Source organism: Microcaecilia unicolor, unplaced genomic scaffold, assembly GCF_901765095.1.
Source record: "Microcaecilia unicolor unplaced genomic scaffold, aMicUni1.1, whole genome shotgun sequence".
NCBI classification, from domain to species: Eukaryota; Metazoa; Chordata; class Amphibia; order Gymnophiona; family Siphonopidae; genus Microcaecilia; species Microcaecilia unicolor.
In genome coordinates, this window is record NW_021962947.1 from 453,534 (window position 1) to 479,947 (window position 26,414).

Genomic DNA, 26,414 nt, shown 5'->3' on the forward strand with positions numbered 1-26,414 from the left:
TTTCCTTTAATCTTGAGCCTGTGACTTCAAAAGAGGGCGAGTTTCACAGACCAACTGGAGCAGAGAGAAGAGGGTAAAACAAGAGAACATAATTAAAAGAGCAGCCAACGAGGCACCTACAGTTCATGGGTGGGCCAGGAAGATTGGAAGGGCAGCTGCGGCAGGTATTTATGATTTCATAGCTCACTGAGGAACTCTTTGCAGATTTGTAGCTACTGGCTCACCGGACACTACCTTCTGATCACACATCTCAGAACAGTCTCCCTGCAGGTTGCCTCTACCACTGGTTCCTGCAGTCCATGTTGCAGAAAGTTACCGAAGGTATTTTTTCGTATGGTCACAGTGTTAGCCTGATTTTCCTCTTTTCTACATGAAAAATCCTTTTCGGTGTTTTCCTACTGTTTCATCTCCTCAAACGCAGTATCCCACAGGTCTCAGTCCTGACTCCATTGTTGTTTACTATTTCCTTAAGTCCCTTAAATCAATGTATTCTACTGTGCGGATGACATCCCTTTATTCGACTGTAAGGATCCTCAACACGTTGACCCAAGAGTCAGTTGTAATAAGTGCCATTAGACGGTGGATCTCTGACAACTACTTAATCTTAAATACATTAAAGATAATTGCAATCGCATTCTCTGATAGACCCTCTTTTCCCCTCAGTTGCTCCAATGATTGGCAGCACACTAGTTTCCTTGGTAACACAGTTCAAATACTTGTGAATACTTCTTGACCACGGGTCCGTTGCTTTTTAATGTATTTATAAATGACCTAGAGATGGGAATAACTAGTGAGGTAATTAAATTCGCCGATGACACAAAATTATTCAGGGTCGTCAAGTCGCAGGAGGAATGTGAACGATTACAGGAGGACCTTGCGAGACTGGGAGAATGGGCGTGCAAGTGGCAGATGAAGTTCAATGTTGACAAGTGCAAAGTGATGCATGTGGGTAAGAGGAACCCGAATTATAGCTACGTCTTGCAAGGTTCCGCGTTAGGAGTTACGGATCAAGAAAGGGATCTGGGTGTCGTCGTCGATGATACGCTGAAACCTTCTGCTCAGTGTGCTGCTGCGGCTAGGAAAGCGAATAGAATGTTGGGTGTTATTAGGAAGGGTATGGAGTCCAGGTGTGCGGATGTTATAGTGCCGTTGTATCGCTCCATGGTGCGACCGCACCTGGAGTATTGTGTTCAGTACTGGTCTCCGTATCTCAAAAAAGATATAGTAGAATTGGAAAAGGTACAGCGAAGGGCGACGAAAATGATAGTGGGGATGGGACGACTTTCCTATGAAGAGAGGCTGAGAAGACTAGGGCTTTTCAGCTTGGAGAAGAGACGGCTGAGGGGAGATATGATAGAAGTGTATAAAATAATGAGTGGAATGGATCGGGTGGATGTGAAGCGACTGTTCACGCTATCCAAAAATACTAGGACTAGAGGGCATGAGTTGAAGCTACAGTGTGGTAAATTTAAAACGAATCGGAGAAAATTTTTCTTCACCCAACGTGTAATTAGACTCTGGAATTCGTTGCCGGAGAACGTGGTACAGGCGGTTAGCTTGACGGAGTTTAAAAAGGGGTTAGATAGATTCCTAAAGGACAAGTCCATAGACCGCTATTAAATGGACTTGGATAAATTCCGCATTTTTAGGTATAACTTGTCTGGAATGTTTTTACGTTTGGGGAGCGTGCCAGGTGCCCTTGACCTGGATTGGCCACTGTCGGTGACAGGATGCTGGGCTAGATGGACCTTTGGTCTTTCCCAGTATGGCACTACTTATGTACTTATGTACTTATCTGTCCAAGCCTCAGATTGTGAAACTGGTTAAAAACGTGTTTTTGGGGCATGAAGGCAATTTCACTGTGTACATTCTTATTTGGCTGTATCTTCCCAGAAGATCTTGCTCTATGCTTTAAAGCCTTCGGATGGGATTACTGTAACAACATATGAAGCTTCCCACTCTACCTCATCAAACGGCTGCAACTATACAGAAATCAGGCCATATGAACTCTTCATTGAGCATAAAGGCAAGACCATATTACTCTCCTTCTGAAACATCACTGCTACCTATACAGTAATGAATTCAATTGAAACTTCTCTCAATAACTCATAAGGTTTTCTGTTCGGGTATCCTTCCCTATCTCTCTACTATGATTCTCGCCTAATCCCCTCAATGACTTCTTCATTCTCTTTACGATGGCCGCTTATAAAATATTAACAGATCTAATAGCCAACCCAATGCAAAAGTTGTACAAAGACGGTCTTAGGGCAAATAAACCAGCAAGATACACCTACACACTCATATCCACCTCGTGTACATTACTGTACTACCAAAAGCAGGAATTTTTAAACATTGTAAACCACTAAAATGTTCCTTACTGTGAAAGGCAGATATCAAATATCTGGAATACAAAAATATGTACATGCATAACTGCAGCCTGCTTTGTTTGCTCCTTTCATTTAGGATTGCAACTGCCTTTTGGTGCAGGTTCCTCCCCCAAAGCTTTCATTTAGTAACTGCCACTTTGTGCAAACTTCCCTTCCCCAATGTTTTCACTTATTATTTATTTTTTATTTATTTCTTTATTGCATTTGTATCCCACATTTTCCAACCTATTTGCAGGCTCAATTTGGCTTACAATACATCATGAATAATGGAAATACATGATAAGATAGATATTTAGTATTACAGACAGATCTTGGGTGACATGATTATGATAAGACAAGATAGTAGTCTAACAAGCAGATATACTAAGTCTTTTCTGGATACTTGTGGAGAGATTTACATTTGTTGGTCTTTGTGGTATGCCTTGTTAAAGAGATGGGTCTTCAGTAGTTTGCGGAAGTTAGTAAGTTCATAGTTTGTTTTTAAATTGCACGGCAGCGCGTTCCAGAATTGTGTGCTCAGGAAGGAAAAGGTTGACGCATGCGTTAGTTTGTATTTTAGACCATTGCAGTTGGGGAAGTGAAGGTTGAGGAATGTGCGGGATGATTTTTTGGCATTCCTGGGTGGTAGGTCTATCAGGTCTGACATGTAGGCTGGTGCTACTACTACTACTTAACATATCTAGAGCGCTACTAGGGTTACGCAGCGCTGTACAAATTAACAAGGAAGGACGGTCCCTGCTCAAAGGAGCTTACAATTTAAAGGACAAAATGTCAAGTTGGGGTAGTCTAGCTTTCCTGAATCGAGGTGGTTAGGTGCCGAAGGCAACATTGAAGAGGTGGGCTTTGAGCAATGATTTGAAGATGGGCAGGGAGGGGGCCTGGCGTATGGGCTCAGGGAGCCTGTTCCACGCATGGGGTGAGGCGAGGCAGAAAGGGCGGAGCCTGGAGTTGGCGGTGGTGGAGAAGGGTACTAAAAGGAGGGATTTACTTTTACAACCAATGCCCTAACTATACATTATACCCAACCTGTTCTACTTATGATGTAAACCGCACTGAACCCTGAATAGGGGATATTAGCTGTATATAAGATTTGAATTGACTTGAATAATATTGGCTGTATGCTGCATTGTACAGTGATAAGTAGGTATTTGATATAATTTGGGGCTTTACCTGCACTTTGATTCAGGATTCCCCCCCCCCCCCCCCCATGCCTTATTATCTCAGACACAGATTGTTATTTAGGGATCATTTGTATATACTCCCACTCCATTCTGAATCCCACCTGCATACCTTATGGCTAATTTCCAGAGAAACATTACTCCTTTTAGCTTGTGCATAAGCTGACTTACTGAAAATTGCCACTTCTAGAAAGTATTAAGATGTAAGTCCATGTACTTTGGCTGACCTGCACTTTCTTCCACTTCAGTGTATTTGTTCAAGAAATTGCAACTATTCTCCATTTCTGAGGTGGTTATATTCTCAGGGAAGCCTGCTGTTTGAGCTCCAGTGCAGATAAATGCGAAAGATCAACTCAAATGTTCATAAACTTTCAATTACAGCCAGAAAGTGATGTGAACAGCACTAGGCTTCCAATAAGCTCCTATACTGTACAGACTTATCTATATATAAACATACCAATGTATCAGGTCAATATTCAGAAAAACATTTAGGGAATAATATAAAACATGTACTCGAGACATGTCAAACCACTCTTACATTCAGCAGCACTAAGGAGGACAATTCTATAACTGGGCATCTGCATTTATGCACCCTTTGGGATTCCGGAATCTTGCTGCCCCTTTGGGATTCCGGAACCTTGCTGCCCTTTGAGATTCCGGAATCTTGCTGCCTTGTGGGATTCCGGAATCTTGTTGCCCTTTGGGATTCCGGAATCTTGCTGCCCTTTGGGATTCCGGAATCTTGCTGCCCTTTGGGATTCTGGAATCTTGCTGCCCTTTGGGAGTCCACCAGGTACTTGTCACCTGAATTGGCTGCTGGAAGCAGGATACTGGGCTAGATGGACCATTGGTCTGACCTACTATGGTTATTGTTATGACCTTTTGTAAATGTACAGAATATCGACCCTTCTGTGGGTTAAGTGGAAGCTCAATGCCTATGTACCATTCTCTAAAGGCACACAGTGCAATAGTGGGTGTTCAGGAGCATGACCTACAGTGGTGGAAATAAGTATTTGATCCCTTGCTGATTTTGTAAGTTTGCCCACTGACAAAGACATGAGCAGCCCATAATTGAAGGGTAGGTTATTGGTAACAGTGAGAGATAGCACATCACAAATTAAATCCGGAAAATCACATTGTGGAAAGTATATGAATTTATTTGCATTCTGCAGAGGGAAATAAGTATTTGATCCCCCACCAACCAGTAAGAGATCTGGCCCCTACAGACCAGGTAGATGCTCCAAATCAACTCGTTACCTGCATGACAGACAGCTGTCGGCAATGGTCACCTGTATGAAAGACACCTGTCCACAGACTCAGTGAATCAGTCAGACTCTAACCTCTACAAAATGGCCAAGAGCAAGGAGCTGTCTAAGGATGTCAGGGACAAGATCATACACCTGCACAAGGCTGGAATGGGCTACAAAACCATCAGTAAGACGCTGGGCGAGAAGGAGACAACTGTTGGTGCCATAGTAAGAAAATGGAAGAAGTACAAAATGACTGTCAATCGACAAAGATCTGGGGCTCCACGCAAAATCTCACCTCGTGGGGTATCCTTGATCATGAGGAAGGTTAGAAATCAGCCTACAACTACAAGGGGGGAACTTGTCAATGATCTCAAGGCAGCTGGGACCACTGTCACCACGAAAACCATTGGTAACACATTACGACATAACGGATTGCAATCCTGCAGTGCCCGCAAGGTCCCCCTGCTCCGGAAGGCACATGTGACGGCCCGTCTGAAGTTTGCCAGTGAACACCTGGATGATGCCGAGAGTGATTGGGAGAAGGTGCTGTGGTCAGATGAGACAAAAATTGAGCTCTTTGGCATGAACTCAACTCGCCGTGTTTGGAGGAAGAGAAATGCTGCCTATGACCCAAAGAACACCGTCCCCACTGTCAAGCATGGAGGTGGAAATGTTATGTTTTGGGGGTGTTTCTCTGCTAAGGGCACAGGACTACTTCACCGCATCAATGGGAGAATGGATGGGGCCATGTACCGTACAATTCTGAGTGACAACCTCCTTCCCTCCGCCAGGGCCTTAAAAATGGGTCGTGGCTGGGTCTTCCAGCACGACAATGACCCAAAACATACAGCCAAGGCAACAAAGGAGTGGCTCAGGAAGAAGCACATTAGGGTCATGGAGTGGCCTAGCCAGTCACCAGACCTTAATCCCATTGAAAACTTATGGAGGGAGCTGAAGCTGCGAGTTGCCAAGCGACAGCCCAGAACTCTTAATGATTTAGAGATGATCTGCAAAGAGGAGTGGACCAAAATTCCTCCTGACATGTGTGCAAACCTCATCATCAACTACAGAAGACGTCTGACCGCTGTGCTTGCCAACAAGGGTTTTGCCACCAAGTATTAGGTCTTGTTTGCCAGAGGGATTAAATACTTATTTCCCTCTGCAGAATGCAAATAAATTCATATACTTTCCACAATGTGATTTTCCGGATTTAATTTGTGATGTGCTATCTCTCACTGTTACCAATAACCTACCCTTCAATTATGGGCTGCTCATGTCTTTGTCAGTGGGCAAACTTACAAAATCAGCAAGGGATCAAATACTTATTTCCACCACTGTAGGTAAGGCTCTCACTTACAGAATACTGTATGTTCCACATCTCCCTGCTGCATTTAGACACCCACAGTTTTGCCAGCTCTATGGCTGGTATAACTACAGGTGAATGTGTGAGGCTTGCCGATGTCGGATTATGCCAGTATTCTATAACGCAATCGGAGAACCCAGACACTGTTATAGGATAGGCTCTCACCACACGGGGGCACCCAGTTACAGAACTGTCTCCTTCACATATAGCAGGTGCCACTGAGTATGCCCGTGTAAATTATATGTACAAGTGCAAGCAGACTTATACGTAGAAGCATGCCAAAAACTGGAGCTGTACAGGTAACGCCCCCTAATTCCCTCTTGTTGTATAGATTATGCGTTTGCTGGCCACCTGGGGGGGGATGCTGAACTATTGGGGGTAGGGCTTTCAGCCACCCCTGGTGGGGGGCATGTCTTAAGATTCACTTAGTGTGTCAAATACCCTTTGACTAAACTTGCGTCTACCCATCAATTTTACTCAAATATGTTCATGCCAGACAAGAAAAACAGATGCATCTGGTCCAGTTCATTTGAAGGCAAGACATTTATAGCCTGCCAAAGGATGTCCCTCCTCCCTGCAGGAACTCAGTCATGAAATCAAACACAGGTCTTCTGACTACCAGTGGAATCAGCAGCAGTCGAAGCATGATCTTACTCACAGTTAAGATTCATCAATCACAACGATCCAACATAAATCCTCACACCCAGCAACACAACATAATCAATTTTCGTACTGGTCAATTTACTTTCCTCTTTCCCCTCGACCCCATGACGCCCAACTCACTTCTACCTCATCTGACCTCAACACAATCTTGTATTTGTTATCAACCGAAATGGCAAATGCCTTTACGGTACTTTGTAAGCCACATTGAGCATGCAAATAGGTAGGAAAATGTGGGATATAAATTTAACAAATAATAATAATAATAATCTCTACCCAAAAAACACAACTGACTGAGCTACTGCAGGAATATCCAGCAATCTAATCCTTACAACGAAGGGACAAAGCTACAGTCTTACAGGACACATTGGGGCTAATGCAATAAAACTCAAACTAAAAACTTTTATCATTCACTCGTAAAAGAAATGTAACGTACATGAAAATAATTCTTAACACACTATAGAAAGAGTATTTAGATCAGCAATAGGGTGCATTGTAACTCCCAAAATAACTACTGTATGTGCTTCCACTGTTAACCCCCTTCACCCGCTAACTAGCTTGAAGTGAACAAGCTGGCTAGCAAGGTGGATTTCCTTTCTTCCCTTCCATCAGCTACATTCAGCCCTCAGCTGGGGTATCTCCTTCCCCGCATCTCTGTGGCAGAGAGAATCTCCCACCCCCCTCCACCTTAAACCCAGGGATTATCTTCAACTCTTCTCTTTCTCTGCAAACATCCAAAGCTCTGCTAAAATCAGTTCTTTCTTTCTGAGCACCTTGCTAAAAGCCCATCCTTATCCACATTTATCACTTCCTTCTTACAACGCTGCCTCCTCCTCAAAGGTCTCCACTGAACGTCAGCTGTTTGACTTCTTATCCTCCAATGTTGTAACAATTTTGTACACATTTGTCTCTGATCCTATTATTAGCTCTAAATCCACTTTTGCATACAGTTAAGTTTCTCCTACTCACAAGTGCCTTCACTCTGCATCTGCTCTTTACCTCACACGAGTTATCCCCCCATTACACCTGATCTTCCATGGCAAGACACGGTCTTTAATGGGCCATTTCAAATGCACAAGATTCCACACGACCCTAATACATAAAGGCTACACAAAAACGTACTGGCCTCCTATGGAAAACACAGGCAAGGCTATTTGGTTGTTCCTGGGACTGGACAGGGATCTGAACAAGCTTTGGGTAGGTCTAGAAAAAATAACAGCAAAGATTTTTTCTCCAACCAAATAGAAAATCTTCTTTCTTCACTGATCACGCATTTCCACTTAGATTCCTTACACTAAAGCAGGATGGTGCTAGAAACAGATAAACCAAATCTGTCATTCTTACTTTCTCAGCATTCCAGTTTGCAACATTAAAAGGCAGCACATTAGAAAATTCTGAAAACGGAAATACGAACGCGTAGGTACATACCTGGTCTAAACGCAGAGCACCTCCATCAAAGCGCTGCTTGCGCAGGGAGCGTGCTATACAATGAAGATTGAGTATGGCCTGGCGAATTTCATCAAGAGCGTGCTGGGAAGATATGGGTGGCAGCTCCTCTTGCCTGAACTGTCTGTCCGGGTGATCAATCATACTTTGGGCATGATCATAACTCAGCTTCACACAAGAGCAGATAATGCTACGGCCAAACCACTCATCCAGGATCTGCAATAACAGGAGATTCGTATTATTAAAACTAGTAGAAACACCTCTGTCCTGCAATTTCTCAGTTCACTGCTTTCTGGAACCTGAACGTGGAGTATATTTGTATTTTCACAAGATAACACGGTGGAAACTCTGAAACACAATCATGCATCACTGTTGAAATTTATACAAAATGTGAAAAGCAGCACAAAATTTAAGACACCACAGTGGAAACCAACAATGTTGTTTCTAACACAGCACTTTTTGCTTTCTCCTTTCATTTCTGGCCCAGCTGGAAGCAGCGCTATGTTCCTGGCACCAGGAGCCTCCAGGGTCACAACCATCTGAAGATTTTTCCCTTATTTTACTAGGAACACACCAAAGGCACCTGAGAATCTTACAGGCTAACTAGGCTCTTTCAGTAGAGCTTTGAGCTGAAGGTCAGTCAGATAGTCAGCCCGGTGGGCTCTGGGTCAGCACAGTTGCATGGAGGTTAACTGGGCCCTGTCCAGTAGATAAAGTTAGCACTGTCTTTTTGCGTCCTAACTTTATGTGCTCAACCGGTTGGCTGCGAACTGGTTGCCAGCTTCACCCACAGACCCCAATATTTATTTACTTATTTGTTATGCTACTTTCCCAAGAAAATACAGAAATCAAGTGGGAAGCCACTCTGAATCCTACTGTTCAGGTGCAGTCAGCCAGGGCAATCCCTCACTTCACACACCTGGCAAGGTCCCAGAAGTGTAAACACAGATTTTATGCTGCTTTGCCTAGAAATAAGCAGTGGATTTTCCCAGTTCCGTGGACTTTTTTTCTTAGGCATCAAGGAATAGCACTAAACACATGAGCAAAATCTTCTAGCCCAATTGATTCTTATGCCAGGTTCAGAGCTTTTTTTCTCCCGGTTTGGCATGTAATATGAGAAGAGAATGTGCTTGCACAGGGCACCTGCATCCAGCGTCGATGGGACTTGAACCTTGGTTTCCTCGGTTCTGTTCTAACCAATAGGCTATTCCTGACTTAACCAAATGTCTATGTAGGATTCCCCATCATTTGCAACCGGAAAACTGGTTTTGACAACACAGTTCCCAGAGAAATGTTTATTCGATTCTCGATATAACGCCTTTCTCTGGTACAACCAAAGTGGGTCACATATTACACATAGGTTCACAATTTAAAGTTTTGCACCTGGGGCAGTGGAGGGTTAAGTGACTTGCCCAGGGTCACAAGCAGCTGCAGTGGGAATTGAACCCATTAGGCCACTCCTTTCCCAGCAGTTGTAACAAATGACAGTAATGAAGTGAAAGTGGAAAAAACGAAGAGAAGGAAAAGAAAGAAAGAAAGACGATATGATGCAAAGAGCAAGGAATAAGAAGGATAAAAAGAGAAGCAGAACAACCTTGCCTGCAGGAGTTATCTTCCAAATGACAGAAAAGGTCAACCTGTCAGTCATTGGATTCAGACTACACAGCTCTTCACACAACAGACGGGGAAGCATGGGGACCACCTGTGAACAAAAAAACAGAGCATCAGAGCTGCACTCCCAGTCCCCTTCTCCAAACCAAGGCTGGCTTTATAAGACACACTCATCGCACTATAAGTGAAGTATCCATGAGTACATGGCAAGGAAGACACAATTCCCAACCAAAGCTATCTGACTGATATTTCCCTTTTATAGTACACACTTTTAATTCTACATATTTTTGTTAACATGCAGAAAGAATGTGCTCTCATAGTATTAATATATTTACTGAGAGTTGCCTGGTCTGCCTCTTCTCAAAAAGTGGTTTATAAATATGCAATTAAATCTGTATCAGGGCTTTTCAAACCTGTCCTGGAGACCTCACAGCCAGTTTGGCTTACAGGACATCACCAATAAATATGCACAAGCCAGATTTTTATTGTTACATTTGTACCCCGCGTTTTCCCACTTATGGCAGGCTCAATGCGGCTTACATGGGGCAATGGAGGGTTAAGTGACTTGCCCAGAGTCACAAGGAGCTGCCTGTGCCTGAAGTGGGAATCAAACTCAGTTCCTCAGTTCCCCAGGACCAAAGTCCACCACCCTAACCACTAGGCCACTCCTCCACTGTTGCTACTATTTGAGATTCTACATGAAATGTTGCTATTCCATGTAGAATCTCCAATAGTAGCAACATTCAATGTAGAATCTCCAATAGTAGCAACATTCCATGTAGAATCTCCAATAGTATCTATTTTATTTTTGTTACATTTGTACCCTGCGCTTTCCCACTCATGGCAGGCTCAATGCGGCTTACCTGGGGCAATGGAGGGTTAAGTGACTTGCCCAGAGTAACAAGGAGCTACCTGTGCCTGAAGTGGGAATCGAACTCAGTTCCCCAGGACCAAAGTCCACCACCCTAACCACTTGGCCACTCCTCCACATTTGACTACAGCAGGTCTCCAACGTCTGCACATGGTGAATATCCTTCAAATTGACTGGCTGTGAAGTCCTGGGACAGGTTTGGGAAGCTCCGTTTTACACAGCAAATTACTCCACAGGCAAAATGGCTTGTGAGGTGAGATGTCTCTTCTGGTCTGACAACTTTAAATAGCTTAGGAGTTTCTGAATTGTTCCGATTCTGAAGAGCAGCCTGCGCCTCCTCAGATGAAAACATTTTTAGATCATTTTAATTGGCATGAAGGTTAACTGTTGAAATCATCTCCTGCAGCAATATTATAACCAACAAGGGACGAAGAAAGTCACATTGGTTTTCTTTTTCCTTGAAGGATATCAAGATCATCTTATAAATTCTTACTGTGTTCGCAGGCTCTAAAGAATATGAGGCAACCGTCTACCCCTAACATGGTAATGTCTTATGTTGGTCCAAGCCTTAGGAACAGTTTACTTAAGTGGTTAGGGTGGTGGACTTTGGTCCTGAGGAACTGAGTTCGATTCCCGGCACAGGCAGCTCCTTGTGACTCTGAGCAAGTCACTTAACCCTCCATTGCCCCATGTAAGCCGCACTGAGCCTGCCATGAGTGGGAAAGCGCAGGGTACAAATGTAACAAAAATAAAATAGATACTATTGGAGATTCTACATGGAATGTTGCTACTATTGGAGATTCTACATGGAATGTTGCTACTATTGGAGATTCTACATGGAATGTTGCTATTCCACTAGCAGCATTCCATGTAGAAGGCTGCGCTGGCTTCTGTTTCTGTGAGTCTGATGTCAGACTCACAGAAGCAGAAGCCTGCGCGGCCACATTGGTGATCTGCAAGGGCCGACTTCTACATGGAATGTTGCTAGTAGAATAGCAACATTCCATGTAGAATCTGAAATAGTAGCAACAGTGGAGGAGTGGCCTAGTGGTTCGGGTGGTGGACTTTGGTCCTGGGGACTGAGTTCGATTCCCACTTCAGGCACAGGCAGCTCCTTGTGACTCTGGGCAAGTCACTTAACCCTCCATTGCCCCATGTAAGCCGCATTGAGCCTGCCATGAGTGGGAAAGCGCAGGGTACAAATGTAACAACAAAAAAAAAACCTATCCAAAAGGCAGGGGGGTCTTATTAACTAAGAGACTGGTTAAATCATGCTGTTCTGATGGATTAGCATTTGATTACTCTCTCTTCTGGTCAGGATATTACTGTTGACATTTATTGCTATGTTTACTCTCACATCATGTTATATATAGCCTGTTTTACATTTGTCTTATTTTATGATATTTAATTTTTCCTTTATTTTATGTGATCTTTATGAATTTTCATTTCTGGTATAATGTGGATTTTTATTATACTTCTGATATTGACTTATGTACACTGCTCGGAGCACGTTTATTGCTGAGCAGGAAACAAATGTTATTATGTATGATACCAGATAGCATTCAGAAATAAAAATGTGTTATCTTTTCAGTAACTTAATTAACTTGCATTGTGTTCTTAGGGTCAACCTGCTCCAAGAATTGTCTTCTCTCTTCCCCCTCTGAAAAGTCATGGGAACCGGGGGGTCTATCCTTTGTGACCTGCTCCCTTGTTCAGGTCAGCAAGTAATTAGCAGCCAGTTTTCTTCAATTAACAGCTGAGGCTGTAGTTCATATAAAAGAAAGTCTGTCATTACGAAATGCAAACAAGGCCAGATCTCATTGTTTTGGGCATGTTGGCATAACTTGCTCTAAATTTATCACTCAGTACTGTTAGGCTCCCGAGGGAGCAAGCCAATCCTACTACTACTACTATTTAGCATTTCTATAGCGCTACCTCAATCCTCACGTAGTCTATCGGTATATGATGTACTTTTCACAACTAAAACAACACTGGTGGCTTCCGAGTTTGGGGAAATAGCTTATCTCGGCCTGCACCCGTCTGAGCTACACGTAGTACTGACATTCACTGATTCATGTAAGAAGTGGTTCCCTGAGCTAGACAGGCTTTTGGATTACTCCTACAGACTGCCATATGCATGGATTTACAGCCGCACTGACATGCTAGTGATGGTGCTGGAGGCGTCTCCCCAATCCTGCCAGCCAATTCTCAGTGCTCTTGGCTTTAGGGTTGTTTTCTGGAGCCTTCTACTCTCTTTGTATGAACAGTACTTTTTTCATCAAAAAGCAGGACTGTGTCAAGCGGGTAACACCAGTGCTTGTCACCAGGACAGAACAGCTCTCAAAGAGAGAGCGGTCTGAGTATGTGCTGCCCTTCTCACATGCAGCTGTCACCACCTAGTAAAGATCAGAGACACTCTGTTTTTGTATGTGGGGCTAAAAACCCAGGGGAAAAAAAATAAAAGAGACTAGGTAGCAGTGAGTGAAGTGGCAACTGACAAAAAAAACACAGCAAAGCATAAAGGAATCCTGTGCCGAAGGAATGGATCCTCAGGAGCTTAGTCAAGATCGGGAGGCGGGGCTGGTGGTTGGGAGGCGGGGATAGTGCTGGGCAGACTTGTACGGTCTGTGCCAGAGCCGGTGGTTGGGAGGCGGGGATGGTGGTTGGGAGGCGGGGATAGTGCTGGGCAGACTTATACGGTCTATGCCAGAGCCGGTGGTGGGAGACGGGACTAGTAGTTGGGAGGCAGGGATAGTGCTGGGCAGACTTATACAGTCTGTGCCAGAGCCAGTGGTGGGAGGCGGGACTGGAGGTTGGGAGGCGGGGATAGTGCTGGGCAGACTTGTACGGTCTGTGCCAGAGCCGGTGGTTGGGAGGCATGGCTGGTGGTTGGGAGGCGAGGATAGTGCTGGGCAGACTTATACGGTCTGTGCCAGAGCCGGTGGTTGGGAGGCGTGGCTGGTGGTTGGGAGGCGAGGATAGTGCTGGGCAGACTTACAGTGGTGGAAATAAGTATTTGATCCCTTGCTGATTTTGTAAGTTTGCCCACTGACAAAGACATGAGCAGCCCATAATTGAAGGGTAGGTTATTAGTAACAGTGAGAGATAGCACATCACAAATTAAATCCGGAAAATCACATTGTGGAAAGTATATGAATTTATTTGCATTCTGCAGAGGGAAATAAGTATTTAATCCCTCTGGCAAACAAGACCTAATACTTGGTGGCAAAACCCTTGTTGGCAAGCACAGCGGTCAGACGTCTTCTGTAGTTGATGATGAGGTTTGCACACATGTCAGGAGGAATTTTGGTCCACTCCTCTTTGCAGATCATCTCTAAATCATTAAGAGTTCTGGGCTGTCGCTTGGCAACTCGCAGCTTCAGCTCCCCTCCATAAGTTTTCAATGGGATTAAGGTCTGGTGACTGGCTAGGCCACTCTATGACCCTAATGTGCTTCTTCCTGAGCCACTCCTTTGTTGCCTTGGCTGTATGTTTGGGTCATTGTCGTGCTGGAAGACCCAGCCACGACCCATTTTTAAGGCCCTGGCGGAGGGAAGGAGGTTGTCACTCAGAATTGTACGGTACATGGCCCCATCCATTCTCCCATTGATGCGGTGAAGTAGTCCTGTGCCCTTAGCAGAGAAACACCCCCAAAACATACATTTCCACCTCCCTGCTTGACAGTGGGGACGGTGTTCTTTGGGTCATAGGCAGCATTTCTCTTCCTCCAAACACGGCGAGTTGAGTTCATGCCAAAGAGCTCAATTTTTGTCTCATCTGACCACAGCACCTTCTCCCAATCACTCTCGGCATCATCCAGGTGTTCACTGGCAAACTTCAGACGGGCCGTCACATGTGCCTTCCGGAGCAGGGGGACCTTGCGGGCACTGCAGGATTGCAATCCGTTATGTCGTAATGTGTTACCAATGGTTTTCGTGGTGACAGTGGTCCCAGCTGCCTTGAGATCATTGACAAGTTCCCCCCTTGTAGTTGTAGGCTGATTTCTAACCTTCCTCATGATCAAGGATACCCCACGAGGTGAGATTTTGCGTGGAGCCCCAGATCTTTGTCGATTGACAGTCATTTTGTACTTCTTCCATTTTCTTACTAGGGCACCAACAGTTGTCTCCTTCTCGCCCAGCGTCTTACTGATGGTTTTGTAGCCCATTCCAGCCTTGTGCAGGTGTATGATCTTGTCCCTGACATCCTTAGACAGCTCCTTGCTCTTGGCCATTTTGTAGAGGTTAGAGTCTGACTGATTCACTGAGTCTGTGGACAGGTGTCTTTCATACAGGTGACCATTGCCGACAGCTGTCTGTCATGCAGGTAACGAGTTGATTTGGAGCATCTACCTGGTCTGTAGGGGCCAGATCTCTTACTGGTTGGTGGGGGATCAAATACTTATTTCCCTCTGCAGAATGCAAATAAATTCATATACTTTCCACAATGTGATTTTCTGGATTTAATTTGTGATGTGCTATCTCTCACTGTTACCAATAACCTACCCTTCAATTATGGGCTGCTCATGTCTTTGTCAGTGGGCAAACTTACAAAATCAGCAAGGGATCAAATACTTATTTCCACCACTGTATACGGTCTGTGCCAGAGCCGGTGGTTGGGAGGCGGGGATAGTGCTGGGCAGACTTGTACGGTCTGTGCCAGAGCCGGTGGTTGGGAGGCGAGGATATTGCTGGGCAGACTTATAGGGTCTGTGCCAGAGCCGGTGGTTGGGAGGCGGGGCTGCTGGTTGGGAGGCGGGATAGTGCTGGGCAGACTTGTACGGTCTGTGCCCTGAAGAGCACAGGTACAAATCAAAGTAGGGTATACACAAAAAGTAGCACATATGAGTTATCTTGTTGGGCAGACTGGATGGACCGTTGCAGGTCTTTTCTCTGCCGTCATCTACTATGTTACTATGTTAAAGAGAATGAGCATGCACTGCCTCAGTGGAGCAACCGTGGGCAAACTGAATGGACAGCATTGAAGACCGGTGAATTGATTTATTGAAGACTGTTGGTTCTGAAGCAGCTAATGCGAAACGGGACCTGTTGACCACGGTCTGATCACGGTCTTGGTTGAAGAAGGCTGTTCGCCTGCCTAAGTTAAGTAATCTTCTATGACTGTACGGCAGTGCTATGTATTCATTTAGAAATTGGAAAAATATTAAAAATAAGGAGGTTTTTAGCCGCCGATGATGATGAAGTCCTAGCCCTCATCCTGCTATAAATACAGGAGAGGTGCTTCTCGAGACGTTTTCCTCCAGAAGGATACTCTTATGCTTACATTTTTGTAACTGTGTTTCTATATTTATATGTATAGAATTATGAGGAACCAGTCCCTAATAACACCTATAGTTTACTTATATATACTGTCATCTACCACATTTGCTTATTTTCCGATCTGACGAAGGGCAACCTTCGAAAGCTAATGAAGAAATGTATTAAGTTATGTCCAATAAAAAAGGTATCATCTTACTTTCTTTTCCATAAGTACATAAGTAATGCCACATTGGGAAAAGACCAAGGGTCCATCGAGCCCAGCATCCCGTCCACGACAGCGGCCAATCCAGGCCAAGGGCACCTGGCGAGCTTCCCAAACGTACAAACATTCTATACATGTTATTCCTGGAATTGTGGATTTTTCCCAAGTCCATGTTTTATTTTGTTTGATTTCCATTGATTACCTTTAAAAGTGGACTAACACGGCTACCACACCACTCCACTCAGAATAAAGAATCCTTCTATTTGGATGAACTGCTCCTAGAATACAGAACCTCACACAGCACGGTGTCATCCCCTTCAGAAAACAAGCTCAGCTGCAATGCTAGGAAAAGGCAGAAACGGCCTCTTACCTTCTGTACAAGGTAGACACTAGTGGCTCGTTGACTGGCCACTTTGTCCAGCTCTGTTCCTTCCTGGAGGAAATAGCTCACGTCTGCTATGTGAACCCCTACTTCAAAGTTTCCTGGAAGGAAAAGCAATGGTGTATTAGTGCAGAAGAACGATCTACAAATATACAACGTTAGTCTGCATAATCGTACTTAGAACAAAGACAATAAATTTATTTATTTATTGCATTTGTATCCCACATTTTCCCACCTCTTTGCGGGCTCAGTGTGGCTTACAATAAGATATGAATAATGGAAATACATTTGTTACAACTTGGTTATAGGTTACATTGTACAAGTTATGAGAGACCTTCGAAGTATCGTTAGGTATTTCACAATGGGTCATCAACATAGAAACATTGGAAGGAGACAATGGGAAGCTTAAAGGGCAGTATTAAGACACAAAGACATATGGTGTACATATTTCTGTGAGTAAGTGTATGAGTGATGTGGAATTACGGGGGATGAGGGTCAGAAGTGGATGTATGATGCATTGATGAACAGTGAGTGTGGACTCTATGTGTTTTGGCTCTTTCCGTAAATTGTTTCCAACAGATGGGTCTTCAATAATTTGCGGAAGGAAGCTTGTTCGTAAATCGTTCTTAAGTTGCGCAGCAGTGTATTCCAAAGCTGTGTGCTCATGTGAGAAAAGGTTGACGCGTGTAGCGTCTTGTATTTCACGCCCTTGCATATAAGAGCCAATTTTATGCATATGTGTAGCAGATGCTGTGCTTATAACTACAGTACAACGCCGATAATCCAGACAATCCTCTACAGGGAGTGGTCCAGATAATCATATATCTGGATAACTAGACATACCTAATTTTTATCAAGAAAACAAAATCACAACGTAGCATGTTGAACATTAGTTTTATTTTCAACAATAAACTGGAAGAAAAAAAATTATAAACTACAGTATAGTACTGTATTTGCTACTTATTGAAAAACATTGTCTTTTTGGCAAATAGAAGCCCAGAAATCGGGTGGCCCAAGGATCTTTTTTGCAGGAACCAAAGATAGAGAGCTTTATCTACCTTTTCAATAGGCGATCTTTTCATGGTTTTTCTGGAACAACTCCCTTCCTCTTTTTAAAAAACTGAGATGTAGTTTACAATAGCATTTTCCCCTGACACTCCCTTTCTTAATTTCTCCACGATATCAATTTGGTCTTTTAATGATAAAACGGGCTTTTATTTTGCTTTGTTGCCATTTTTAAGTGCAAGGCAATTTTCTCTGTTACGACCAAGCAAGCTTTTTCCTCTGCCACGTCCCTGCAAGCTTAAAGAGCAAGGTTTTTCCTCTGCAGCGTCCCCACAAGCTGAAAGCGCAAGGCTTTTTCCTCTGCCATGTCCTCGCAAGCTTAAAGAACAAGGTTTTTCCTCTGCCATGTCCCTGCAAGCGTAAAGACCAGGTTTTTCCTCTGCCACGTCCCTGCAAGCTTAAAGAGCAAGGTATTTCCTCTGCCACGTCCCTGCAAGCTTAAAGAGTAAGGTTTTTTTCTCTGCCACGTCCCTGCAAGCTTAAGAGCAAGGTTTTTCTCTGCAGCGTCCCCACAAGCTGAAAGCGCAAGGCTTTTTTCCTCTGCCATGTCCTCGCAAGCTTAAAGAACAAGGTTTTTCTCTGCAGCATCCCTGAAAGCTGAAAGCGCAAGGCTTTTTCCTCTGCCATGTCCTCGCAAGCTTAAAGAACAAGGTTTTTCCTCTGCCACGTCCCTGCAAGCTTAAAGACCAAGGTTTTTCCTCTGCCACGTCCCTGCAAGCTTAAAGAGTAAGGCTTTTTTCTCTGCCACGTCCCTGCAAGCTTAAAGAGCAAGGTTTTTCTCTGCAGCGTCCCTGAAAGCTGAAAGTGCAAGGCTAATTCTCTGCCGTGTCCAAGCAAGCTAAAAGTGCAAGGCTTTTTTTCTCTCCCACAAGCTTAAAGAGCAAGGTTTTTCCTCTGCTGTGTCCCCGCAAGCTTTTTTCTGCTGCGTATGAGTTGGGAGGAAAAGGAAAGGGCCGGGCTTTCTGTGCTGCGTCCCAGCTCCCATTCACATCATTTACTGCAGCAGACTGCTGCAGACGGCAAGGATTGGCTGGGAAGGTACTGTACTGTTGGGCAGATAATGGGTCCGGCTAATTGGACATCCAGATAGAAACACAGAAACAGCAACATGACATCTGCCTAGTCATGGACTGTATCAGTTTTTTACCAAAACACATTCTGCATGCTTCTTATAAAATGTATCAATATACCACATGCTATAATAAATGATTTAATAATGTAAAAACTTTAAGTGTTTGTTCCGGTTTCTTTTGTCTAATATTACATTTTGCTTATAGATCAGAAACCATTCAGTGTGACATTAGGCAGAAATCGGGAGGGGGAGCAAAAACTTTTTCAAATCTCTTAAGTGGGTTACAATCAAATATACATAAAATCAAATTATTACATTTCAACCACAATAGTCAAAAAGACTAATTAAAATAAAAAGAAACTAATACTACCATGTTTCCCCGAAATAAAGACACTGTCTTAATATTAATTTTTGCCCCCAAAAATGCGCTAGGTCTTATTTTTCATGGGCTGTCTTATTTTTCGGGAAACAATCGGGATTGGAGTCGGGGGTTGGCCCCCCGCCCTCCGTCGCTCCTGGAACTAACCTTAATGCCTTCCTTTCACCTTCGCAGCAAGCAGCAGCAGGGCAGGCCACTCCTTCCTTCGTGTCCCCGCCCTCGCCTGAACGTACGTCCGCAAGGGCGGGGCACGGAAGGAAGGAGAAGATCTGCCCTGCTGCTGCTTGCTGCGAAGGTGAAAGGAGCATTTAAGGTTAGTTCCGGGAGCGACGGAGGGTGGGTGGAGGGGGACCGGTGGCCTCGGTGGGGGGGGGGGCCCGGGGGCAGCCTTGTCCGGCTCTCGGCAGCCCTGCTTTCAAACAAAATTTGCTAGGTCTTACTTTCGGGGGAGGCCTTATATCTACCAATTCAGGAAAACCTCTACTAGGTCTTATTTTCAGGGGATGTCTTACTTTTGGGGAAACAGGGTATCATCAAAAGCATGCTAAAACATATAAGCTTTTAACCGTTTCCTAAAAGAGAACAAAGATTCCAGAGAGTGGAACTTGTAAGGAAAAACGTACATGACCTGTCGTCTTTTAAATGAACTTAGTGAAAAGATGTGAACATCACGCAAACATTTACCCCAAGATCTCAATGCCTGTGTTCCATACATGATGCAGTACTTAGTGGTGCATCATTATTCATGGCTTTAAAAACCAAAACCAGTATTTTTAAACTGAACACACAGAGCAAAGAGCAGACAGTTAAATTCTTGTAAGAATGTGACTTGATCTAGGAACCCCCCTATCACGTGAGCAGCTTCATTCTGGGACATCTGAAGAGACTGCAACGATGTTTGGGTTAGACCACAATATAATGTATTACAATAATCCAAATAACACAACACCAAGAGAGGATCTTCAAGTCCTCAGCAAAAAAAAAAAACAAGGAACAGAAACCAGAGCAGACCAGGAGTCTAGGAAAATCGTTATTAGAACAGACCCGATGTGACCACGTTTTGCCAAATAGGTTGCATCAGGGGTTTTACAACACACTACATACAGACAGAATGAAAATTAAAAAAGGTTTAAAAAAAAAAAAAATTATAAATATATCGAAATGCATGCAAGGAGACATGCAGAAAACTATAAAACATGCAATAAAAATGCAGTTGCAAATAATAAAAAGTATAACAAATTAAAAACAACAAAGCACTAAAAAAAGAAGCAGAGCATAACAGAAAGGATATACCAAATATGCAAACAACTAATCAATATAAAATCACTAACCATTGTGAACTCTATTGGTGTTTTAACATAACAGTGTGTAAATGATAAGAGTTAAAATAGATTAAAACTCGATCTCAGGCAGCAGGTCACACGGGGTGCTCTAAAGAGTGCTCTGCTGAAAAAGAGACACCATGTGTGAAACTCTGCAGTTGGTCATTTGGAAAACCAGCACTATAGAAACAGAAACTCTACTTTTGAGGCAGGCATGAGAGCCTACTGACCCAGTTGGCAGCTAGCAACAAGTAAAGGTCAACTGGTCTTAACAATCAAAAGCATAATGCAATATGAGAACTGTTATAGACATGAACTTTTTCTTCAGGGTTTAAAAATGTAAGAAAAATAATCAACAAACTGAGAAAAGGTCTCATGACATGGGATAATAAAATATGAAGGGAGCCAAGAAAAACATCTATAATCTAGTTTAATTTCACTCAGGATTTCCACCAGCCCAAGACCTCCGTTGCTTCTGAACCTTTATGGGAAAACCCAAGTAATATTTTCTTACATATTTTTACATAATGTGAACTGGCAACGCTGGGACTAAACTGTTCATTTAAAAAGGTTGAAATGAAGATTGTAGGAATAGAAAATATTACTGCGGGCTAAATGCCAACAGAAGAACATGAAGGACGCCTGTGGCTATCAGAGGAAGGGGCTGGAAAGTGGAGAGTTAAAAGTACACATGGGAGTCCTGAGCAGCCTCCATCACAATCCCTTTTATGAAAGCAAACTGTGTTTTAGTTCACCTGAAGGACTCGTACTTCTGCCTTGGAAATCCAATAGCTTTGAGCCCCCTCCCCATACGTTTATATCTGTTATTATCAATTGTGCGTAGTTAATCCTTTTCTTATAAATCTATTTAGAACACCTTCCAGTCAACACCTGCAGAAATCAATATAAACTCTTGTTTCCTAGTTCCGTCCTTCACGAGCTCACCTTACTCTTGACAAAGATGGCCTACGGGTATCTCTTTCTTTGTGTGTTTATTAGCACCAGGAAATACAGGAGTCCTTTAATCTGCAAGTACTCCACAAAACTGCAGACGCAGCACAATTCAGCCACGGGCCTGCCTAAAGAAACAGCACTCACTGCAAACCCAGACAACCCAAGAAGGACATTTATTATTCTTGCAATATCAAGTAACTGTATTTGCCAGAAACCAGTAGCAAATTAAACAAACACCAAGGATTAACACTGAAAAGCACTGGGAACACCAGGAGAAGCTTTTTACTCCAACTGTACAAGGCAGATCCATTTAAAACTGATTTTCTCAACTTAAAGTGTAAAATCTTTGTGGTGCTGTTGGTACAAAATGATAATTTCTTGACTTGGATTATCTATTTTCATAAACTCAGCTGAAAATCAAACTGACAGGATTATCGTTTCTCTAGGAACATTTCTGAGTACTTTATTTCTCAACACGATGGAGCTCCAGTGCATTGAGCTCTTAACGAACCCCAGAATTCATTGAGCCAACAGCTCAGTGGCGTTGAAGACTTTGTGAAGGTTGAAGGAGGCCACTTTGAACACAAATTATGAATTAACAAAGCAAAGAACCCATTATATCCTAATGTATTTTCAAAGGTCAGACTAAATGTTTAAACGATTGCAAAGTTTTCTGTGTAGATGCAGAAAAGAGGGGCACTTGGAAAACATATAGGACCTACTTATCTACAATATGGGAGTAATTTTATATTTAGGCACCGTCACATGTTGTATTCTGTTATAGAATACGTGGGTAAGTCAGTCACACACCTAAATGCGGCACTTACGTGACTTATAGTATTCTGTAAGTTATGCAGGTAAGTGGGAGACATGGACATTGTGGTCCATGCTCCGTCCCTTTGTGTTTTTTGCGTACTGAAGTTACAGAACACCAGTGGGCAATGCACCTGGCACTTATCCGTGTAAAGGGTCTATGACACACGCAACTGGCACCTAAGATTAGGCGACTTGTTATAGAATGAGGGGCTACGAGGGTAAGTTTTTTTTATTTGTTTTCAATCTACCTAGTTTAATAGGTCGGAAAGTGCCCATTTTCTTAAAGTTCATTATAAAATACCAGCACGTAGTCTGAAGAATCGTACTTAAAGGCACAGACGTTGTGCCTGTTTGAAACAGTCTACCCATACTCTGCTCCAAGCACACTCAGGAGTCATGTCCTTAGTAAACCAGTATTCTGGCCACTTATGTACATAACCTGGCTACGCAGATGTTTACATACATTGGAATGGTTAAAAATGGAATAGCTTAACCTAAAAGTAACTGTCACGACTGGGTTGTGATCCCTCTCTGACTCACCTTTTGTCCCGATGGTCAGCTGCTGTGCTGGCTACTTTCTTTCCTGTGTGGTTCAAGCCTCACTTTGGTGTTCAGTGTGTATTTCCTGCCTCTGTCCTGTTTATAAGTGGTGCACTTTCATTCAGTGCCATTGCAATGCCAAGGTCTCCAGGTTAGTCCGTGTGCAGTGAAGCACTTCTGCCTTGTTTATTATCTGTGTGCCTGTGGGCACTTCTGCCTTGATTCTTGTGCTTGTTCATAGCCTGTGTGCCTGTGGGCACTTCTGTCTCGATTCCTTGTTTAGGGTGCCTATGTGCACTTCTGCTTCTGTTCTTTCGGTCTGTTGTGTGCTGGGTTCAGCCTTCAGCCATAGTTCTGTTGTTTGTCTGTGTGGGTCAGCGTTGTGTCCTGCATCTGCCTTGCTTGTTCTAGTCCCCTCTACCTTAGCTTCAGCCTTAGTTCTGTTGTTTGTCTGTGTGTGGGTCAGCTTTGTATCCTGCTTGTTGTCTGCCCTGTTTGTCTTCAGCTCCAGTCCCCTTCCTGCTTGTCTCTGCCCTGTTTGCTTTCAGCTTCTGTCCTGCCAAGCTTGTTTGAAAATCCTGAATCCTGCTTCAGTATCCTGAATCCTGTTCCTGCCAAGCTTGTCTGAAAATCCGAATCCTGCTTGAGCATCCTGAAACCTGTTCCTGCCAAGCTTGTTTGAAAATCCTGATCCTGCTTGAGTATCCTGAATCCCATTTCTGTCAAGCTTGTTCCAGTATCCTGAATCCTGTTCCAGTCAAGCCAAGTCCGTTCTAGCATTTGGTTCCAGCCAAGCCAAGTCCGTTCCTGAATCCGATTCCAGCCAAGCCAACTGCATCCTGATCCTGTCCAGGCCTGCTTGGAGGGTTTTTGCCTCCTGCTGCCGCTCGACGACAGTAGGCGAAGGGCTCACGTTGTTCCACAGTTCGTGACTGTTTGTTTAAAGCCTGGGACTGTGACAGTAACATCGCATCAATTATCAATTCTCATTGCAAAAGTATAAGAAAAGCTTTGTAGTGGAAATGGGCCAAAATTGTGGAATTCTTTGTCCTTGGAATTGGTAAAACAGGCTTACTGTGGTCGGTATCACAAAGCTTTGAAACATGCCTGTCTGAAAGCTGTTGTTTTAAAACAGCATTTCTGTATAATTTATCTGATTAGAGAGGCATTAATCAACTGGAAGTGAGGACTGATTAGTTAATGCTGTTAATGAATGATGATAAATCTTAAGGGAGTTTGTAGAATGGTTAACTTTCTATCTTAGTATGGTTTGGGATTATATTCTCTGTATTCCACCTCTGAGCTACCAGTTAAGTGGTTCTGAATGTCCAGAAGTGAACTACACAGTTCAGACACTAGGGGCCTCTATTTTAAAAGCTTTTCCACATGTGTAAACTGAATATATGTGTATATTTCAGCAAGGCACTATTTACAGGTGGAAATTAGCAGGACGCAGAGGTGCTGTGGCTTGGACAGGTATTTCCCAACTAGCAAAGGAAATACAAGTCTAGATTAAAATCTTCCCCATCAGGTTCTGTACCACTCAGAGGCATCCTGACCTGGGTGTTTCAATTCTAATCTTGAAGTTTTATGTAGAATGGGCCTATAAGTGCCACAGTACATAGAAACCATTTAAAAAGTTACTTCGTTACCTGGTTCAGTCACTAGGTTCACAACTGATTTACAACACAGAAAATGAAATACACATCTTCACTAAGAGACATCTCAGCAGTACAGATGTGGAGCAGCTGGGAGGAAAGCAGAGAACAAGCACACGACATATCGCATGAAATTATTTCCAACCCTTTTAAACAAGTGTGTGTCTATGTGTGTGGTGTGTGTGTGTGTGTGCACATCTGCATATGCCTATTTATCAAATGTGTTTGTATGTGCATGTAGGTGTATCTGTGTCTGTAACTAGGACTGAGGGGGGGGGGGGGGAGAATGCAGTTTCAAAGAAGTATTCTGTAAGGAGGGGGCTAGGCTTCAGCAGGCATTGGGAAAGCCTCTCCCATAGAAATAAATTAGGCCAATTTGGAGGACTTTTTCTGAAACTCCAATCTGATCTAGGCCATTTTAACTCAATGTGTCTTTCCTTGATTCTTGTCCCCCACAACATGCCAAATTTGGTCCTCTTCTGCTAATTTTTCAGAGATTTATTTTGACCCCAGACAGACAGTCCCCTAAGTGGGGAAAGCACACAAAGCACGGCTCATGTAATCACGTGTGTATGTGTGGACGTGAATGGAGTGGTATCCAAATATTCAGTTGTTTTGGAAGGGCTTCGTAGAGAATACTGGGTGGCCCCTGCACCTCTGTCAGCTCGTTATGTTATGCTAGCGTTCCGTAAGGGCACCAGTATGCAAAATGGGGTTTTATATATGTAAAGTTCCTGAGGGTGGAGTGGGAAAGGGGCTTCTCTTGATTTTAGCAGAGAACTGTAAACGGGTGGCTCTCCTGGAATAATTTACGGTGAAGGAATATGTGTAGTTTTACTAACGTGCACAGTTACATAACTCACTCCAATATGTCCATATTTCATTCTAAATAAAGAAAATGATAGCTCATAGCAGTAAAATATTTATAAATCTCATGTTATTCTAGCTACGTCAGCAAATACTAATAAGAAATATAGCAGAGATCTAAGCACTGGATCTACTTGAGGAGCAGAAACTTAATATCATTTAAATATAAAACCAAAAAGAGGGGGAAGGCATTTTGGGATTTGGCTCACACCATTTTTCAGAAGATGTTTTCCTGTCCCTGGAGGGGGTTCACAGGCTAAGGGTTTCTTTTACAAAGCCATGCTAGCGATTCCTGCATGGCAAATGAGAGGAAGCCCATTCAGTTCCATTTTCCCCATGGGAATCAGCCCTAGGTTTGTACCAGAGGCACCTGGAGGGTAAAGTGACTGCCCAAAGTAACAAGGAGCCACAGTGGCAGGACTTAGGGTTTTTGAACTGGGCTTCCTTGGCTCTCAGTCTGCTGCTCTAACCATTAGGCTGAACAGGATTTAGATTTATTATCCACATTTTTTCAACGTTCAAACTTTGATACATAGTAAAGTGGAGGAGTAGACTAATGGTTAGTGCAGCAGGCTGAGAACCTGGGGAACAGGGTTTGATTCCCACAGTAACTCCTTCTGACCCTCCTCCGCTGTCACAGGCAGAAACTTAGAAAGTGCTTTGGTTGTACCCTTTACACTCTATATACTGTACAAACTAATGCTAAGTTCTGTATTCCCTCCATTCTGCCTTTCAGATTTTAAGTGCGTGATCATTCTCCATCTGGTTATCCAGGAGAAATCATATGATCAACAAGTCACTTCTCCCTGAGTCTCAGTTTATCCACTGGCAGTAGGGCTCCTTTTCCTTCACGCAGTCCAAGTACATGTGCTCAACAAAACCAAACCAGTCCCTTCGGGAATGTCAAGTGTCCTCTTACCCAATTTCCATGGAAATCACTATAGAAATTCATTCGTTGCTATTATCCATTTCAACTTATTAAGCAGATTAGGCTCTAAACAAATAATTTGATTGGTTTGCGACTGTCTATTGCAGTTTTCAACTATTTCAATGTTTGGGTAAATGACAGACTATAAAAGCAAATGCAGCAATAAATGGAATGAAAATGAGAA

General features: G+C 43.4%; 1 protein-coding gene across 1 annotated transcript in view; it reads right to left on the reverse strand.

Moving 5' to 3' along the window:
* Positions 1–16,771, reverse strand: part of LOC115458688 (DIS3-like exonuclease 2) — a gene marked incomplete at its 5' end in the record, with an annotated part of 95,153 nt that extends 78,382 nt beyond the window's left edge. Inside the window, 3 exons of the mRNA XM_030188516.1 lie at positions 8,267–8,500; positions 9,879–9,986; positions 16,618–16,771. Coding sequence (XP_030044376.1) covers positions 8,267–8,500; positions 9,879–9,986; positions 16,618–16,771 — 496 coding nt within the window. The remainder of the gene's footprint in view (positions 1–8,266; positions 8,501–9,878; positions 9,987–16,617) is intronic.
* Between the last annotated feature and the right edge of the window lie 9,643 nt (positions 16,772–26,414).